The sequence below is a fragment of the Desmodus rotundus genome, chromosome 1, assembly GCF_022682495.2.
Source record: "Desmodus rotundus isolate HL8 chromosome 1, HLdesRot8A.1, whole genome shotgun sequence".
NCBI classification, from domain to species: domain Eukaryota; kingdom Metazoa; phylum Chordata; class Mammalia; order Chiroptera; family Phyllostomidae; genus Desmodus; species Desmodus rotundus.
In genome coordinates, this window is record NC_071387.1 from 1,125,614 (window position 1) to 1,144,200 (window position 18,587).

At 62.0% G+C, this 18,587-nt stretch overlaps 2 protein-coding genes across 6 annotated transcripts in view; one reads left to right on the plus strand and one right to left on the minus strand.

Annotated features, from left to right (window-relative positions):
* Positions 1–96: 96 nt before the first annotated feature.
* On the minus strand, positions 97–7,170 carry REXO4 (REX4 homolog, 3'-5' exonuclease). 3 transcript variants are annotated; one of them, XM_024562373.3, is made up of 9 exons: positions 7,092–7,170; positions 6,737–6,967; positions 5,066–5,382; positions 3,801–3,938; positions 3,448–3,641; positions 2,440–2,528; positions 1,551–1,625; positions 1,176–1,250; positions 97–790 (listed from the first exon to the last, which is right to left on the minus strand). In XM_024562373.3, the coding sequence occupies exons 1-9, from the start codon at positions 7,146–7,148 to the stop codon at positions 632–634; spliced, it is 1,335 nt and encodes a 444-aa protein (XP_024418141.2). In that variant the 5' UTR covers positions 7,149–7,170; the 3' UTR covers positions 97–631. The 3 variants fall into 3 exon arrangements, with proteins under 3 accessions (XP_024418141.2, XP_024418142.2, XP_053774878.1); XM_024562374.4 differs by lacking the exon at positions 6,737–6,967 and having other exon boundaries at positions 7,092–7,167; XM_053918903.1 differs by having other exon boundaries at positions 6,737–7,156.
* A 1,867-nt stretch (positions 7,171–9,037) lies between these two features.
* The window catches only part of ADAMTS13 (ADAM metallopeptidase with thrombospondin type 1 motif 13), a 28,753-nt gene continuing 19,203 nt past the window's right edge, over positions 9,038–18,587 (plus strand). For all 3 annotated transcript variants that reach the window (XR_008426204.1, XM_053918937.2, XM_053918942.2), the window contains exons 1-8: positions 9,038–9,173; positions 9,479–9,545; positions 10,836–10,969; positions 12,841–12,924; positions 13,142–13,266; positions 13,398–13,544; positions 17,868–18,008; positions 18,376–18,538. Coding sequence is in view for 2 of the 3 variants with exons in the window: in XM_053918937.2 (XP_053774912.1) it covers positions 9,081–9,173; positions 9,479–9,545; positions 10,836–10,969; positions 12,841–12,924; positions 13,142–13,266; positions 13,398–13,544; positions 17,868–18,008; positions 18,376–18,538 (954 nt within the window). In the remaining variant the exon portion in view is untranslated. The remainder of the gene's footprint in view (positions 9,174–9,478; positions 9,546–10,835; positions 10,970–12,840; positions 12,925–13,141; positions 13,267–13,397; positions 13,545–17,867; positions 18,009–18,375; positions 18,539–18,587) is intronic.

The following is an 18,587-nucleotide window of genomic DNA, read 5'->3' on the forward strand; positions in this document are numbered from 1 at the left end:
AGTCTCCCTGTGGCCACAGCCCTGGCCGATCAGGTGGCCACACTGGATGCCTCAGGCCTCCCAACCACTCTGAACAGGGACCAAAACAGGCTCCACTCCAGTAAAACCCCCTTTATTAGCTCCTACATTCCGCAGTGGGCTGGACCTCTCTGTTCCCGCCAGCAGGGGCAGGGACGCCTTGGGCTTCGCACATGTGGCAGCTCCCGTGCCTTCTTGGGGACCCTGGACCAGGCCACCGGCATGGACAGGGCCTGACCGGCATCATCACGCTTGGGGGCCACTGTGGGCCCTGACCTCACTCGGCTCAGCAGGCAGTGGCAGAGTGGACAGGGAGGGGTGCTGCTGCCAGGAGCCTGCAAGTCCAAAGGCAGCCACGGGACACCCCTGGGAGGGGCGAGTCTGGCGGTGACAGGAGAGGGGCCTCCTCAGAAGACGGTGCTGGACCCAGGGGGTAGCTGGGTGCTCCCTGCCCTGGGACGTGGCGGGGGCAGGAGGGGCAGACATGGCCCCAGCTCCCGTCCTGATGCCGCCGTGCTGGGGCTGGGCCAGCACCTCCACGCGGGTCCCCCTCGGCCGCCTCTCATCTGCGGGGCCAGGCTCGGACGGACAGACTGGAGGGGAGTGGCTGTTCTCAGCAGCGTGTGCCACCGTGCCCTGAGATGCGGCCACAAGTGCCTGTGGACGGGGACGCTGCCCTTGGGCGGGGTGCTGGGCGCCTGTCCTGGGCCTGGCGCTCCCACTGCTTCTTCACCAGGACATAGAGTCTCATCGCTGCCTGGGCGTCCTGGACCTGGGTGGCACCGAGCACCCGTGACTGTCCCCGCAGGTGGGAGCACGCCACACGACGGACACCGGGTAGGTAAGGGGGGGCCGAGCGGGCGATGCTCCTACAACTCAGGGCCCCGCACGCAGAGGGGACGTTGCGGTGTGGGGTCACAGCTGTGCTCCAGGGGAGGGGACTCAGAGGACGGCACACGTCAGGGACGCAGTGGAGGAACGCAGGGACAGAGGGACGGCACGTGCGTGCTGGGGCACAAGGCGCTGGGCGGGCAGAGGCCAGAGACCACAGTGCAGTAGCACCAGGTCCTGGGACCCACGGCCCCTCAGAGGCACCTTGCCCACTGCCCACTGGGGACAGGCGCCTCTGCGGCAAGGGCGGGGACGACCCCACTCACCGAGCAGTGCCCCGTCTGCTGCACCTGGATGCCCAGGACCCTCTCTGCCAGCAGCTTCAGGGACGGCCTTCCACTCTGTGGGGCGGGGACGGCACACAGCACACTGGGAGAGGACCCCACCCAGGCCACCTCCCCTGGACGCGCCTGCAGCGGCTGCCCTGCGGCTCGTCCTGGGGACAGGCTCTGCCCCGGCACCTCCGCTGGCCTCATCAGAGATCTGCGGTGGACACAGCCCGGCCTGGTCACACCAGCTCTCATGGGCGGCCTTTAGGGCTCTATTCTTCCCTTGGGGCTCCTCCTAGTCAGGTTGAAGGGGAAACAGAAGCCCCCAGGGGCCAGCGAAGCCACTGCGACGCAGGGGACAGCGCGACGCACCCGCACTTGGCTCTTGAAAGGCTTGTACTTCTGCGTGTCCCGGATCTTCTTTTTCGGATGGTCCAGGAAGAGCACCTGGGGGGAAAGACCACCACGGTCGCCGCCGTCCTGCGTCTGTAGCCATAACTCGTTTTCTTTCAAACTACCTCTTACAAGGAATTCCAGTGTCACACACAGGGGTAAAGAGAGAAACTGATGTGAACTTCAACTTGCGGAAAAAGTCTCACGCTGACTCCAGATGGTGCCCACAGTGGGAGCCACGTTGATAAAAATGATGTGGTGGAACTGGGGGGTGGGAGATGGCCAGTCCCTGTCACCCAGCAGCCAGTCTGTTCTTGGGGGCAGAGGACGGGGAGTCCCCATAGGTTGGGGCTGTTTTCAAGGAGGTGCAGACCCCCCGCAGGGGTGCTCCCCAAACCTGAGGACGGAACACGGTGCGTGGGGCCCAGCCCAGGGCAAGCTCTGGTTCTGCCTGCCCCACGGTTCTCCTCAGGACAGACCCTCAGGGAGCAGAGGCTGGAGGCCATGCCATCTGGGACTCCAGAGTGGGACCCTGAGCTCGGCCGCCACCTGCCATGGGTTCCCAGCGGCAGCCACTGAGAGGGGGCGAGCACAGCCTTAGTGCCCGGATGGCTCCCTGACAAGAGGGGTCTGACCTCACAGGCGAGGGCGGCTGTGCCCCTGCAGAGGGTGCTGGCGCAGTGGGCGAGGCCGAATCCGGTGCAGGTCACACCCAGCTCTGCTGTGTGACACTAAGGAGGCGGAGCCTCAGCCTCCGGCCAGAACTCGGGAGAGCCCTCTGATGGAGCACCCGGCCGGCTCCTAGAGCACAGGGTGCTGGTCAATACCCGCCCCACGAAGCGCAGGCGGGGGGGCTGGGGGAGCGCACCTTCAGGTCGTTGTGTAGAGCGTGTCCCACGAGGATCCGGCCCCTCAGCATCTCTGCCACTTCTTTCTGCACAACTTCAAGCCGTTCTCCTGCGACCGGCCCATGGGGTGCTGGGTGAGAGTGAAGTCCCGGCCATTCCCTGGCCTCTGGGGCTGGCCGGCTGAGTTCTGATCCAGGACGGGGGGCCAGCTGCCCCAAACCCACACAGCCCAACTGAAGGTCGATGGCTGTCCCACCCCCGCCAAGGACAAGGGCCGCAGGCATCACCGAGTCTGCTAAGAAACCAGGCTCGTGTTCCCTGTCTCTCTACGTGGAGGAAAGAACAGACCGGTCCTCGGCTGCGGCCGGCAGGAAGTGCAGCCCCGGCCCTCGGGCTCGGGGGTCCCCCTTGGGGGCTGCTCCCACCCCACAAGGGAGGGAGAGGGCTGGCACCCCATGACTCCGCCCCCCCAATTCCCCCAGCAGGACCAGGGGCAGCACAGGGCCACTGTCTCCTGGGTACAGAGACTTGGGGGCTGAGAAAGAGGACCCAGTGGCCGTCCCCTCACAGAGCAGTGGCCTCAATTCCCAACTTCTAGGACCTCCTGGTCCCCAACCTTGGCATCAGGTCAGATGCCTCTCTGCCCCTCCCGCCCCACAGCCCTCCCACCAGCAAACCCCAGACTCGGCCCTCAGGGTGTACCCAGAGCTGGGCCATGTGCTGTCACCTCCTCCACCCGTCTCCTGACCAGGTCCCCAGTCACGCCTCACCCTCCACCCCCACCCCCAGGCCCCGGAGCCCATCCTGATAGCCAGACCGGGCCCCTCACTGTGCACGGCCTTCCCATGGGCTCCCACAGTTGTCACAGGTCCCCAAGGACCTGTGTCACCTCCTGTCCCCCCCAATGGCCTCCAGCTCAGCCCCTGCTGCCAAGGGACACAGAGCAACTCAGGGACAGCATGCTGCTCTTCAGGCCGGGTGGTTCGGAGGCCCCGAGGCGGAGACCGCCAGCCCCAGGAGGGACCCACCCTGCTGCAGGTGCTCTGGCCGGATGCCGCTGACCGCCGTCCTGTAGTTGGTCACGGGCTGGGCTGGCCTGACGTACTTGTCATAAATGCACCTCCCGTACTGGTTCACGATAGACACGCGGGCAGCGGCGCTCTCCTCCCCCGCAGGGCCCACGCCCACCATCTCACAGTCCATGGCCAGGGCTTTGGTCAGGCTGCCGGAGAGAAAGGCACCAGCGTGGTCAGTACGGCAGGACCCCGGACAGAACAGCAGCGGCACAGCTGTGACGCCGGGGGCACCTGCCCGGGCTGCAGAGCAGAGGGGCGGCTCCTCCTGAAGGCCCCCCACCCCCTGCCCAGGCCCTGCCATGTACCCGCTGAAGGCCTCCTGCTTCTCCAGCGCCAGGCTGCTGTCCTCGCCCCCCAGCTGCCGCCTTGCTATCCGGGCGGCCTCCGGGCCTATGGCCGCTTCGATGTCCGCCGGGTCCACGTCATCGAACCAGATGTCTTCTCTGAAAGGGAGAGGGGCAGGCTGACCGAGCTGTCCAGGCAGATGCCCAGCAGCTGGCGGGTGGAACTCTGATGCTGGACGCCTCCCCTCGCCACCACTCTGTGCAAGCAGAGAGCACGCTCCGCCGAGGCCTGACGACTAGGCTGGCGTCTCCCGTTTACCTTCAGAGTGGCGTGTGTGCACCACCACCCACCCAGGAGACGCCACAAACCCACGGCGATGAGACAGACACGCAGACCCCACGTGCGTCCCGGCCGGCGGCCCTCACGCCAGGCACGCAGCCCACACAGGGAGGGGTGTCTGCCTGGGGCACCATGCCCTTTGGGCTCAGGTTACAAGTCACTCCCTTAGAGATCTCTCTCCCGCCCCACTGAGCGGCCGGCTCCTTCCCGACTGCGCCCGCAGCATCACCGAGAGTCACTTCAGTGCGTCGTTGGGCTCCCCTCCTCAGCATGGAGGGCCTGCGACGGCCGCTCTACTTCCAGGGGCGTGTGTGGCCCAATGACACAAGCCAGGCCCTCAGACACTCCTGCTCTGCACCCCTGGGAGACTCAACACCCCGGCGACACCTGGCCTCCAGCAGAGCTGTTCAGAGGCGGCCTCTGCCTCCAGGTCCTGCCTGTGTGAGTGACCACCAGAGGCCCCGGTGAGGAGCTGCTAGGTGCTCAGCACGCTGCATCTCACCCCCGACCCCGCGAACAACTCACGTGGCCAGAGGGAGGTTCGGACGTCAGAAACTTGCCCTGAACCACCCAACTATCAAGGTGCAGGAACTGACCTCAGACCCGAGAGACTTCGTGGCTCCCACTTGCTCATTCCACAAACCCCCGCGGGGGGCCACTGGGTGCCTGCCCCGCCCTGCCCCAGAGACAGGGAGGCTCTGACGTAGCCTGCCCTCAGTCTGCCCACCTTCCAGGGGCAACAGGGAGCGGGCACAGAAACAAACAGTGCAGGGCACGGGGCAGGGGCAAGGGCTGTGGGAGCAGCCCTGCCTCGGTCCCCTGGAGGAGGCGGGCCCTGGCTGCCGTGACTGTCCTCAGCATGTTGATGACCGAGGCTGGCTGCAGCCAGTGGCGAAGAGGCCGAGCTGGGCAGGGCAGTGTGGCTGGTCCTTGGTGCGGCACTTACTCAGTGGGCGGGGCTGGAGTCACGGCGCCAGTCACCTCCTCTGCTTTCCGATTCTTACGTTTGAGGTCCCCTCCTTTTGGAGCAAAGTCACCATCGGTCCTTCCCTTGGTTCCCTTCTCACTGTGCTCTGCTCTGTTGCCCTTTGCTGGAGGCGCTGGAGGAGCGGGGCCAGCCGGGGCCTCCTGGTGTGCCTTTTCCACGCCCGTCTGGCCCTTCTTTGCTTTTCGGCTCTCCGGGAGGGTTTTGGGCTGCTTTTTGGAATCCACGTGAGAGGTGACATGAAGCTTTTCTGGGGCCTGCGGTTTCTGTTTCAGCAGCTGATGGGACCCAAAATAAAGCACAGGACAACTTTAACTTGGATACCACGCACAAGGGAGTGAAATAGCTCACACATATCTCTGTACACGCACACGTGCACACACACGCACACGTGCACACCAACCACATCTCAGCGCACGCCCCACAGACGTTCCAGAGACTCGTTTTCAAACAGCCTGGGGACGGCCCCTTCACTCTTCATCTGGGAGTCGCTTCAGGCGAGGTGACTGCTTATCCCTTACGATGAGAACAGCGAGCTCAGGTCCACACCTTAACTACCTGGTGAGTAAATGAGCGTGGGCTCCTTCACTCTGGGCCCGAGGGAATGCAGAGCAACCTGCTTTCGTGTTTGCGGTTAACCCAGAGTTCACTCCAGAGTCGCTTCCTCCCGGACAGGCCACAAGCTGGTGCACGGACACCGCGTCCAGGGCTTCCCGGTTGGCTGCGGCTGTGAGGGTGTCGGGAAGATCTATGCCTCTCGATGCACTCGGCAGAGCTCAAGGTTTTCCCACCGTGAGCATCCCTTCCCTTCTACTCGGTTTCGCTTCACGCTCTTGAAACCAAGAGGCAGAGTCACAGCTCCAGAAACCAGAGGGGACTCAGCATGGACCACAGGAATTTCATGGGTCCTGTCTGTCCAGGCAGGAGCTGACGGGGACCTCCACTCTTAGATGCCTTCGAGGGGGTTAAAAGGCTCCAGAACAGGCTCCAGAAAACGGTGGAAGAGACTCTGAAGGTCAGCAGCTGCCAAGGGCACGCGCTCACGCCCCCATCGTGGGCTCTGCACCCAGCCCGAGGAGCAGTCGCTGGGTGGCCGTGGGCCACGAGCCTTGGTTCTCTGCTTCAATTGCCTCTCTGGAAACCAATAGCAGCAGCCAACTCCAGGGGCGCTGGGGAGCCCTCGTTAGTGAAGGCCACGGACCAGCGCCCCACTGCGGCGGAACACGGCGGCGGGATTCAGCGTCAGACTCTGGTTCTGCAGACCCATCTGCAATCCTGGATAAGCCGACCCTTCTGCGCCCATTTCCTCGTCAGTGAAACGGAGACGACAGAGGAGGCCCGCCTGACAGCGCGGGGACCGTATGACAGGGTCCGCACACTTTCAGAGTTCAGGGATCGAGGGCAGCTGTCATCAACTACTCAAAAGCCCTGCGCGAAGTCGCACTGCTAGGGTCCTCTACGCCAAGTTCCTGCTATTTGCCTGCCCGGGGGTTCACAAGACCCCCACAGCCCCTTCTCCAGAAAAGGTCGTGTTTACAAGGTTCTACTCCAATCCGCTTTCCGGACCCCCCGAGTCTTGCTCCTGTGTTCCGGCCGCGGAGGCCCGGAAAACGAGCTCAGCCCCGCTCTTACCTCCTGCAGCGCCTTCCAGTTCTGGGAAAAGTCCTCCGGGGCCTTCGGAGGGCGCAGCTCAACCCTGGGATCGCTTGTCGGTTTCTTTCTTACATCCCGCGCTTTGCTTTTCCAGAACTTTTTTTTCTTGCGGGTAGGCTTCTTGACAAGCCCTGGATCAGCCGCGGGGTCGCTCGGGGCGCTCTTGGGGGTCGGCACCTTCGCCTTCGCCATCCCGGCCCCACCTAGGGCCTGAGCAGAGCGCGGCGTCCAGGCCCAGGCCGGCCGCGGCCGGCGCCCCCAGCCCTCCCCAGCCCGGCCCCTGCGCCCACTCGGGGCCCGCTGCCCTCGCTCCGGGCTCTGCCAACCAGCTCACCAGCCTCAGGGAAACCGGCCTCCCCGACCCAGCACGCGAATCCGGAAGCGACCCCATGCGGACCAACACGCGTGCGCCCCGGCCCCCGGAAGTGCTCTTCCTTCCCGGAGGAACGCGGCCCTCGCCTCTAGTTCCGCGCGGCAGGGCGCCAGGCGGGGGTTTTGCGCGCGCGGGAAAAGGGTGGCCACCCCCGCGAACGGCGTTTGGAGTCGGCGACCTAGGGCTGGGGCAGGGTAAGCCCGGGATCCCACGAGAGCCGGGACAGGGATGAGAGGCGCAGGCGCCGGACGCGAGCTGGGGGGCCGCCGTCGGTGTAGCACCGAGGCCGGGCCACCGGGGCTCAGCGCCGCGCGCAGGCGGCCGCGAGGGAGCGCGAGTGGCCAGGCCTGGGGAGCCCGGGTCCCCAGCTCGCCGTCCCCGGCGCCTGCCTTAGGGAATGGGGAAACTGAGGCCCAGGAGCGGGAGGGGGACCCCAGGCCGCACAGCCTGCTTCACCGGAGCCATGGGGCTGCAAAGGCACCGCAGCGACACCCGACAGTAACAGAGGTTGTGAGGGTTGTACTCCAGTTAGTACTGTACGGGACGAGGAGGGGCGCTCCGGACGGGGCCCTGGGCAGCACGTTCCCAAACAGCGCAGGTCAGGCTCCATCCGCCAGCCCGAAGTTGCCATCCGAGGCTCTGCGTGGGTGCGGGTGTCCGGGAAGTGCAGACAGTAACTCAGCGAGGTATTTCGGGATAACGGTGCCGCCGGGAAGATGACCAAGTGGGACGCAGCGGACATGGACAGGGGAAGGTGACCAGACAGATGCAGGACACCCAGAGAAGCCGGAATTTCGGATAAGGGATCATTTTTAGGGTGGATACCTCCCACACAATGGTTGCAGTATTTGAAATAAAGTTTTTTTTGAGATTCACATTTAACTGGCTGTTCTGATTTTTATTTTCTAAACGTGGCACGCCGGCGCTGTGGGCAGAGGGGCTTCTAGAGCCTCGGGGGCTGCGGGAAGGAGTTTGCACATGTGATCCTGAGGGCGAAGGGACTTGGGGGCTGCCTGTCCTGCGAGTGACGCAACCCGACTGGAGCTGTAGGAAGGTCACTGCGGGGGTGTGAGGAACGGGAAGGGGAGTGAGGGTCAGGGACACAGAGACTGGTTAGGACTGATTACAGATGCCTGTCCAGGCCCCTGGTGGTGCTGCTGGGCTTCAGGCCGTGGGTCAGTGTGGGTCATGGAGAGAGGGTGAGGAGACAGTACCTGGGGTGGGAGGCCTGTGAAAGATAAAGGGGGCGGCCCAGAATGCATGGACGGGCGTCCTCCCTGATCACCAAGGGCCGGGGAAGGGGACAGGGGATGGCAGCAGGCGGAAGGCTACCTACTGAGACCCCTGTTCACTGCCTGCTGAGTTGGGGGCTGTGTCCTGGGGGTGTGAGGGAGTGTGACCAAGAGCCTTCCAGGCAGTGGCGTGGCCTGCCGGGCGGTCTGCGGTGCTGGGTGCAGTGCCATGCCACCCGCCTGGCTCCGTGACTCCGTCCGTGGTGAGCAGGCACAGAAGGAGTGACAGCTGAGCTGAGCGGGAGGGCAAGAGGCAGAGGGCTGGTCACCAGGAGCAGGTCCCGTGGGGGCAGGGCTGGAGTCTGCCTTGGGCGAGAGAGGGGACGAGGAGAGGACAGTGGAAGGTCCCTGAAGGCAGGGCGTCTGCAGAGGAGGGAAGCTTGTGGGAGGCTGAGGGTGGGTGAGAACCTGCTGCAGTCACCCGGCCAACCCCTGGACCAGCATTCCCTCCGCCCCCACCTCGGCCTGGGTGCCGGGTCTCCCCCTCCCAGGGGAGGGCCGAGAGGGTGCAGCGGGAGGAGTCTGCGGCAGGCCGCCCACCCCTCTGGGCCCTGCCCTGGGAGGAAGCTCCCACGAGTAAACACAGCCTGAGGGCCCCGCCTGCCCAGTGGGGTCTGTCACATTCCTTACCGCCTGGGGCCAGCTGGCTGTGGTCAGGATGCACGAGCCTCACCCCTGGAGGACCTGTGCTCGGGCAGTTCTCACCGCTGCATTCCTCCTGGGCTGCTGGGGACTCCCTGATGTCCCGCAGGTGGGTGAATGTCAGAGTCCTGGGGACCGGGCTTTCTGGATGCTGAAGTGGCTCCCTGGAGAGAGAGGTGGCTGCCTTGGGGTGTCCTTTGAGCTTCTTGGTTTGCACTGGGCAAGGGATGAAGTGTGATCACTGAGGAAGCTGCTGGTGACTCAGGCGGTCTGCTCCGTCGTCCAGTCCCTCCGTCCTCGTCCTCGTAGCTCCTGTCTCCGCGCCCCCCTCCTGCCCCACAGCCTTGCCTTTTGCCCCTTTCCCCCTCCTTGGTGTGTCCCCCCTCTCTCCTCACTTTCCCCTCTCTCCTGCAGGGATTCCTTCAGGCTTTGGAGCCTGAGGAGGTGACTCCCAACCTGCGCCCCGATGCTCCCTTGAAAGGTACTTGTCCTCACGTGTTCCTGGCGAGGGGAGCTTCTCAGAGCCTGCAGGGTGTTTCACCATTGAGTCCAGGTCTGGGGTTTTCGGTGGCTCCGCTGGGAGGGTCAGAGCCTCGGCCATGGCCCCTGGGAGTGAACTTCCTGCCGAGTGGATAAAGGCTGGCAGGGTGTTCTGGACCGAGTAGGGGTCTGACCTCGGGATCTGCTCAGTGTCTCAAGAGAACAGTCGCTAATGGGCTGGTCCCCTCTGCTCCTGGGCCTCCGCTGAGCGGACGCCTGTTGGTTTCTGGCCATGGACGTTAACATTACCCTTTCCGGGAGAACAGGCTGGGTGCCAGGGCCAGTCGCAGCCACAGTCTTTCCCGTGTCACCCGAGGGCTAGTCTGTGGACGTCTCCAGGGCGCCAGCTGCTTTCAGAGGGGCCTCTGGCACCTTTGATCAAAACACTGGTGGGGACCGAGGCGGGAGGGGGGCTAGCGGTCGGGAGGAGAGAACTGGGGGTCCCCCTTGTAACCGACTTCTCTGAGGCCTGAGTGAGAGGTACACTGACCAGGGCCTGGGACTGTGGGGGGTGGGGGAAGAGGGGGCCCTTGTTGAGGAGGGGACACAGTTTCTGGAGGACCAGGGCTTTCCTTGCCACGTTGGGGTGACTTGTTCTCCAATGTGTGCTCAGTGTGGCGTTTGGGGGTGACCGGAACATAAAAGCCACACAGTAGCCGCCCCCTGGGTCCCACATTGCCACCCACGCCCTGAGACGTCCAGTCACTGGTGGGACCAGGGCCGGCGAGGCGCCTGGAGAGGCTGTCCTCCCCAGACGCGGCCGTCTCTGTCCTGTTAGCTGGCCAGCACCGTCGGTTCTAATGGGCACCTCGTGAGCTTGGGATGTCAGCCCCCTGAGTGCGTTCACCCCGGTGGGGCTGGGAGGCCCCGGACGTCTTGAATCTGTCTGAGGGCGCTGAGAGGCCGGCTCCTGGAGGGCTGAGACTGGAGGGGAGGGGACAGGGCAGGCTTCTCACCCCGATGTCACCATGTCCCCAGGAGGCAGGTGTCCTCCTGTCCCCCCACATTGCCCACAAGAAAGCTGGGGCTCGGGCCTACCAACTCCCCAAGTGGTAAGTGACCGAGGCAGGACTCCACCGCTGTGTCTGCCAGCCCAGGAGCACAGGGTGGCAGACAGGCCTGGCCGTGGGGACCGTGAGGGCCATCGGGACGGCTGACCAGGTGGCTAAAGCCGCAGTTCGCCAGCTTTCTAGAACCTTCCATCTCACCCTGCCTCTTCCTCCCTGGCCAGGCCGCCCTTCCTCTCTCCTGCAGCGCCGCCCCCCACCCGTCCTGCACCTGGAGCTGCTGGTGGCCGTGGGCCCCGACGTCTACCAGGCTCACCAGGGGGACACGGAGCGCTATGTGCTCACCAACCTCAATGTGGTGAGTGCCGTGCGGGGCGGCGCTGACCACGGGGGGTGGGGCTCCTGGAGAGCCGCCACCAGCCCGTCCTCCCTCCTCCGGAGCCTCTGGACCCGGGGTCTGTCCCACAGGCGGGGCTTGTGGCTTATCTGGTGTTTGAACTCAGTGCAAATCTTGGGCTGGGTCACACTGGGGCCTCAGGGCTGGGGGGTGGGGACAGGGGCCTGCTCTTTCCTTCCTCCTGCCCCTCTTGCCGGGGGTGGAGGTGGGAGAGGTCCCCTCTCCCTTCCCTAGTGCACCCTGCAGCCACTTGCTACTCAGGTCCCTTTGTGGGGGGAACCCTCACGTCTGGCTTCTGCCCCAGACCCACGGGCGCCTCAGTCAGTGCTGCCTGGTGAGCAGCGGACCGCCCCCGCCGGCCTCCGCAGCTCCCTTCCTTGGGCTCTGCTGCACCTGGCTCCCAGGGGACAGGTGGGGCAGCAGGCAGGACGCCCCATTGTCTCGGGGACACAGAGGCAGCAGAGACACAGGTGTATCGACAGCCCAAGGGTCCCATTCCATTTCACCCTGCGCCCCGGGCCCACAGCGGGAGAATTCGCACGTGAGGCGTCCACAGCCACGACCGCGCCTGCCCGCCGGAAGCCTGCCCGCCGTCGGGAGGCCAATACCGGAAGACTGGTCGCCAAGCACAGCGCGGCGCAGCTGCACACCACCTGAGACACCCACACAGCGTACACACTCCCGATTACAACCAGTCTGGCCAAAGGGGTTCTGGGAGCATTTAGGGAAACAATCTGAGCTGCTGACAGACAGCCCCAGGCCCCGCCCCCATCCCCTGGTGGCTGCAGAGAGGGGAGGGGCTGGCTGGCGCTGTCCCCCTTGCAAATGGGCCCCTACAATGTGGGGTGCCTAGCACCACTTGGTCCCCAGCCTCAGGATGCTCACCAGTCTCGGAGCCCCTCCCTGTACCTGGGTCTGGGGGCCACACCCACGTGGTAGCCCCTGGCAGGCTTGGTTCACAGTCAGATTCGTCCTGCTTAGGTTTCCGCCTACAGCCTGGAGGTGACAAACATTTCGTCTAAGTCACTCTAAAGCTGCTGTTCTCGAGCTTTGGGGGTCTCCCCACTTCAAACATGCTGCAATTTGGTCACCAAGCCCGTGCTCTCTTGGGTCACTTGCCTTGTGCTCTGAGGGCCGATGACAGCTGGGTGGTTGGCAGGCTCCTGTCCTTGTGGCTGCTGTCCTCGTGGGCCCTCCCCGTGTGCCTGAGTCTGCCCCTGGCCGCGGAGGCTGCATCTGCATTCCACAGCTGAGGACGCCAAGGCCCTGACCAGGCTCAGGGGACAGGGCCCTGAGCACGCGGGTGGCAGTGGCGGAGCCTGCGTCAGACTTGGGTCCCCTCAGGCCAGCGGTTGTTGTGCCTCTCTCCGGGGTGCCGTGCCTCATTTAGAGGACAAGCCGGTGCCAACCACCAGCAGCATCTTGGCAGATGTGCGCAGAAAGCTGGCAGAGGCAGCCCGGGAGAGGGCTCTCGGGGGTGGGGCGTCAGGCCACCTCGTGGGCACGGGCAAGTCAAGCCAGCAGAGGCAGAGAGAGGTGTTTCAGGAAGACACAGCGAAAAGCAAGGACAGGACGAATCGGCTGTGAGAGAAGCAGTGTTTGACTGGAATGTTCTAGAAGGATGACCATTATCCCCATGCTGTGGTTTCGGGGTTTCTTCTCTCTGCCTGGTTGCTCTGACTGTCTCCCAGCCTAAGGACTAGTGCTCTGGGTGCCCCTCACCCCCGACACGCTGAGGGAGCCCTCTCCCTGGTGACCCCCAGAAGTCAGCAGCTGAAGGGGGCTGGTGACTACCCCTGCCCAGGTCACCTCTCCCTCCCTCCCTCCTCCAGGGTTCGGAGCTGCTGCGGGACCCGTCCCTGGGGGCCCAGTTCCGAGTGCACCTGGTGAGGATGGTCACCCTGACGCAGCCGGAGGTGGGTGCCGTGCGGAAGCCCAGTCTCAGAAAACCTGCTCTGTCCTCTTCACCTCTTCCTGTGGTGCCTCAGGTGGTGGCAGGGCTTCTGGCCAGCACTTGGTCTCCTCACCTGTCATGTGCGACACTAGCAGTCGGTAGGGGGACCGAGGTGCCGCAGCAGCTGTGCCCTGCTTGGTGTGGGTCCCAGAAACAAGGGCTCTGTCTCCGGTCCCCAGGATGCGCCAAATATCACCGCCAACATCAGCTCCTCGCTACGGAGCGTCTGTGAGTGGGGCCAGACGGTCAACCCCCAGAATGACACGGACCCCGGGCACGCCGACCTGGTCCTCTACATCACCAGGTAGCCGAGCTCGCCACCACAACAGCGGGGTGGTTCAGCCTGCTGGGAGCTGCCCCCTGGACCTTCCCACCCTCTGCACCCCTGGCCCGGCAGCAGGCAGGCGCCTCAAGGGTCTCTTCTCTCTCCCTGAGGTTTGACCTGCAGCTGCCTGATGGTAACCGGCAGGTTCGGGGGGTCACCCAGCTAGGGGGCGCCTGCTCCTCCTCGTGGAGCTGCCTCATCACTGAGGACACCGGCTTCGACCTGGGGGTCACCATTGCCCACGAGATCGGGCACAGGTATGTGGCCCCATGAGCTGTCGCCAAGCCCAGGCCAGGGAGCCGACCGGGGTCCCCTGAGGGTGGGGGAGGTGGAGGCTGGCAGCGGGCCCTGGCGCTGGAAGGAGCCCATGCCCTTAACCCCAGCAGACCAGGGAGTGTGTAGGGGGTGGGCTGGGGCAAGGGCTGGAACTCTGACACTTCGTGGTTCCTGTGCAATTAAAGGATGCTTAAAAAAGAAACGAGCAAAACAAAATTAGTCATTAGGAAATAAGGTTTGGCCCTGGCTGGTGTAGCTCAGTGGATCCAGTACACAGGCTGCAAACTAAAGGGTCACCAGTTCGATTCCCAGGCCGGGCACAGGCCTAGGTTGCAGGCCAGATTCCCAGTAGGGGGCGCATGAGAGGCAACCACACATTGATGTTTCTCTTTATCCCTTTCCCTCTCTCTAAAAATAAATAAACAAAAAAAGAAAATGGGGTTTGTAGGACACTCAGGTGAAGAAAAACTGAGCTGTTAAACGATCCCCAGTCCCACCACTGAGAGGTAACACCTGTTCACGCTTTGTGTGTAGCTTCCGGTCTCCTCACACACACGCAGTTTTGTGTTTGCAAAATGGGCTTAAACTGTGTTTTGGTTTGTTACCTGCCTTTTTAATGCAACAGTATATTTCTCCCAAACGTTTCCCCAAGTCTTTTAAAAATTGTTTTTGTATGTACCCTAATTTATTTAATTAATCCCCTATTGGGGTATTTATGTTATTTCCAAATTTTTCCAATTATGAACAGTTATGCATTTTTTGTCTCACACTTTTATTGATTTTATTCCCCTTTTTTCTAAGTATTTTATTTATTTTTAATTTATTTTTAATTGATTATGCGATTACAGTTGACCTGATTTTTCCCCTTCCCCCTCCTCCGCCCAGCACCCCCACTCCCCCAGGCCATCCCCCCACCCTCTCAGGCCATCCCCCCACCCTTGTTCGCGTCCGTGGGTCACGTGTGCAAGTTCTTTGGCTGCTCCATCTCCTGTGCTGGACTTTACAGCCCCAGGGCTCTTCTGTGACTCCCTGTCTGTACTTCTCAATCCCCTCACCTCTCACCTATTTCCCCACACATGCCTCCCGTCTACCAACCATCAAAATGCTCTCCGTGTCCATGATTCTGTCTCTGTTATTCTTGCTTGCTTAGTTTGTTTTCTAGATTCAATTGTTAATAGATATGTATTTTTGCCTTTTTGTTCATACTTTTGACCTTTTTCTTAAATAAGTCCCTTTAACATCTCCTGTAATAATGGTTTGGTGATGATGAATTCCTTTAGATTTTTCTTGTCTGGGAAGCTCTTTATCTGCCCTTTGGTTCTAAATGACAGCTTTGCTGGGTAGAGCAGTCTCGGCTGTAGGTCTCTGCTCTTCAGGACTTTGAATATTTCTTGCCAGTCCCTTCCAGCCTGTAAGGTTTCTTTTGAGAAGTCAGCTGACAGTCTTATGGGAACTCCCCTGTAGGTGACTAACTGCTTTTCTCTTGCTGCTTTTAAGAGTCTCTCTTTATCTTTACTCTCTGGCATTTTAATTGTGACGTGTCTTGGCGTGGGCCTCTTCAGGTCCATCTTGTTTAGGACTCTGTGCTTCCTGGACTTGCATGTCTATTTCCTTCACCAAATTAGGGAAGTTTTCCTTCATTAATTTTTCCAGTAGATTTCCAATTTCTTACTCTCTCTCTTCTCCTTCTGACGCCCCTATGATGTGAGTGTTGGACCTCTTGAAGTTGTCCCAGAGGCTGCTTACACTCTCATTTTTTTTGGGGGGGGGGGATTCTTTTTTCTTCCTGTTGTTCTGATGGGTTGTTTTTGGTTCCTTATGTTCCAAATCATTGATTTGATCCTCGGCTTCATCCACTCTACTGTTGTTTCCCTGTAAATTGTTCTTTATTTTGGTTAGTGTGCCCTTCGTTCCTGGCGGGGTCTTTTTTACGCTGCTGAGCTCCTCACTAGTTCCCTGAGCTGCCTGATCAGCAGTGTTGTGAACTGTGCGTCTGATAGGTTGCTTATCTCCAATTTGTTTAGCTCTTTTTCTGGAGATTTGATTGTTCTCTCATTTGGGCCGTGTTTCTTTGTCTGCTGGTTTTGGCAGCCTCCCTGTGTTTGTTTCTGTGTATTAGGTAGAGCTGCTGTGACTCCCTCTCTTGCTAGTGTGACCTAATGTAGTAGGTGTCCTGTGGGGTCCAGTGGCACAGCCTCCCCATCACCCAAGCTGGGTACTCGAGGTTTGCCCTTCATGTGGGCTGAGTACACCCTCCTCTTGTAGTTGAGCCTTTGTTGCTGTTAGCAGGTCAATGGGAGGGATTTCCCCAGGCCAGACAGCTGCAAGGACTGGCTGTGACCACTGACCACCAGCCTCCGCCCTCTGGGGAGGATCAGCTGTGCAGGGACAGGGTGGTGGTGCTCCAACTGGTCCACTGGGTGTGCTGGCCCTGGGGTTTCCCGGGTGGTGCAGGGCAAGGTCAGTCCCTGCCTGTGTTTGCCTGGGGCCACCCTGCCTGAGCTGTAAAGCAATCTGAGATGGCTTCTCCTTGTGCTGGGCTTGGAGATCCCCAGGGGAAGCCAAGCTGTGAATCTAGGCTGGCTGCTGCTAGTGCTGGGCCTGGGGCTCACTAAACCTGGCTGTTGCTTGTTTGAGAGGATTTAGGAGCCAAGACCATTCATATGGAAAAGCAGCTTGGGTGGGCCTGTAAGTTGGGTGGGGCGGAGTCTCTGGGGATCTCCAAGGTGGGTCAAACAGTGTTAGCCAGGTTGATGGAGTCTCAGATATGATACCAGCTTGCCAGCTCTGTGCTTCTATGGGGACAGGGCCCAGAAAAGGGACAATGATCTGTGCTTGCCTTGATGGCAGACACCTCAGCCTCCCCTGCATGCCACTGGTGCCTTTCAAACTGCCCCCCTGGTGCTGGAGCCCAGAGGAGTGAGTCTGAGTACGTGAGTCCGGGTGTGGGTTCTTTAAGAGGATCTGCTTGGGGCTCCAGCAGTTTCTTCCACTGACTCAATCCTTGCTGGTTTTGCATCCAGAAGTTGCGGGGACTTATCTTCCTGGCACTGGAACCCCGGGCTGGGGGGCCTGCTGTGGGGCCGGGACTCCTCGCTCCCGGTATATCTCTTCCGAATGTTTACCCACCACACGTGGGTGTGGGACCAGCCCCCCCACCAGTCTGGGTGGATGTGGTTTCTCTAAGTCCGTAGTTGTCAGGCTTCCACTGAACGTGACTTCTGACAGCTCTGCGTGACGGTTGCATTTTCATTGTAATTTTGATGTGGTTGAGGGAGGAGGCAAGCTGAGTCTGCCTGCGCTGCCATCCGGCCCGGAAGTCAACATTACGCGTCACCTAGGCCAATAGCCGCTCCTCTGTAGTATCGATTCCTAAGATGGTGGGTTCCTTTCTTTTGGATTTTCAGGGTTTTTTTTTTTTGAGATTTTATTTATTTATTTTTAGAAAGAGGCAAAGGGGAAGGGCGGGGGAAAGAGAAATACCAATGTGTGGTTGCCTCTCATGCGCCCCCCACTGGGGACCCAGCCTGCAACTCAGGTGTGTACCCTGACTGGGAATCGAACTGGCCACCCTTACGGTTCACAGACCCGCATTCAATCCACTGAACTACACCAGCCAGGACTGATTTTCAGTCTTTTAATTACAAAACAACACCCACTTGCTGTAAAATTCAAACAGTGGGGAGACACCTACAGGAGTCTCTGTTTTCTGTCTTCCTTGCCCACTGTTGCCCTTTCGGCCCCTCTTAGCGCTTCTGGGGAACTCCTTCCCCCACCTTCCCCTATCTCGGGGAGCCCCGGTTCCACAAGGCGGGCACTGCCAGCCCCACCCCGCCCCTGCATCTCCACTTGCTTCCTCCCTTCCCCCACACCCCAGGACAAGTCCTCCATCCCTCCTGTTTGGAGGGAAACTGGAGTGGGAGGGATGGTCAGGGGCCCTCACGTCTTCGCGGACACGTTTTTAACTCCGCCACAGTCAGTCATGAACCCGACGGCGCCCCCGCGCCCCGCAGCCGCATCCTCCCCAGACTGACAACACCGCGGGTTAGTTTGCCTGCACGTTTCTAACGCCTCTCGCTGTTTACCCACCAGAAAGAGGCAGGCGCCACCCTGCCTGCCCAGCTGGGGCGGGACCCTGAGGCCGGGAGGCCGGGGACTCGCTCTGCCTGTGGGGCTAACTGGTGGAGGGACCAGGCGGTGACCGGGTTGAGGACATGCCGCCCCTGGTAGCCTGAGGGCGGCGGGTGTGCAGGAGCGGACTGGCCGGGCCACGGCCGCGCCCAGCACCGCCCTGCCCTCCGTAGCTTTGGCCTGGAACACGATGGCGAGCCAGGCAGCGGCTGCGCGCCCAGCGGCCACGTGATGGGCGCCCCTGGAGCCCCGCCTGCCCAAGGGGCCCTCACGTGGTCTGCCTGCAGCCGCAGGAGGCTGCTGCACTTGCTCAGGTAGCCGCATCCTCCACCTTGCGTGGTCCCGCCCCCTCAACGCCTCCGTCCCGCCCCACTTGGCGCCCCGCCCTGCAATTCACCCCCTTCCCTGCCCTCCCCTGGGGCACCCACCTCTCTGTCCTGTCGCTGCCCCGGGTCCCACCCACACCTGCCGCAGCCCCTCTCTGGCTACCCCCACCGCCCCAGCCCCTTCCCTGGCCCCACCTCCCCTACGCTCCTCCCAGGGCTCCAGCTTGCCCCAGCCCTGTCTCCGCCCCTACTTGGGGGCACAGGTGGAGAATTCTCACACCCCCCAACCCGAGCCCATCCCTCCACCCCGCCCCAACCGGCGACCAGCTGGGCCTGAGCCGGGGCCTTGTCACAGTGCTGGACAGGTGCGCTGCGTGCTGGACCCACCCGGGCCGCAGTCCCTGTCCGCAGGGCGCCCCCCGCAGGCACACCCCGGTCTCTACTACGGCGCCGATGAGCAATGCCGCATGGCCTTCGGACCTTCAGCAGTCGCCTGCACCTTCGCCAGGGAGAACCTCGTGAGTCCCGGCCTTGAGCTGGGGCCCAACCCTCCCGCCCGGCCCACAG

What these genes read in the sequence shown, in the direction of transcription:
- REXO4 (XM_024562373.3), bottom strand. Translation starts at nt 7,148, where the DNA reads ATGGGGTCGCTTCCGGATTCGCGTGCTGGGTCGGGGAGGCCGGTTTCC. An exon ending in ACTCCAGCCCCGCCCACTGA is followed by an intron (nt 3,939 to 5,065) that starts GTAAGTGCCGCA and finishes TCTCCCTTTCAG; the next exon opens with AGAAGACATCTGGTTCGATG. An exon ending in CTCTACACAACGACCTGAAG is followed by an intron (nt 1,626 to 2,439) that starts GTGCGCTCCCCC and finishes CTTTCCCCCCAG; the next exon opens with GTGCTCTTCCTGGACCATCC.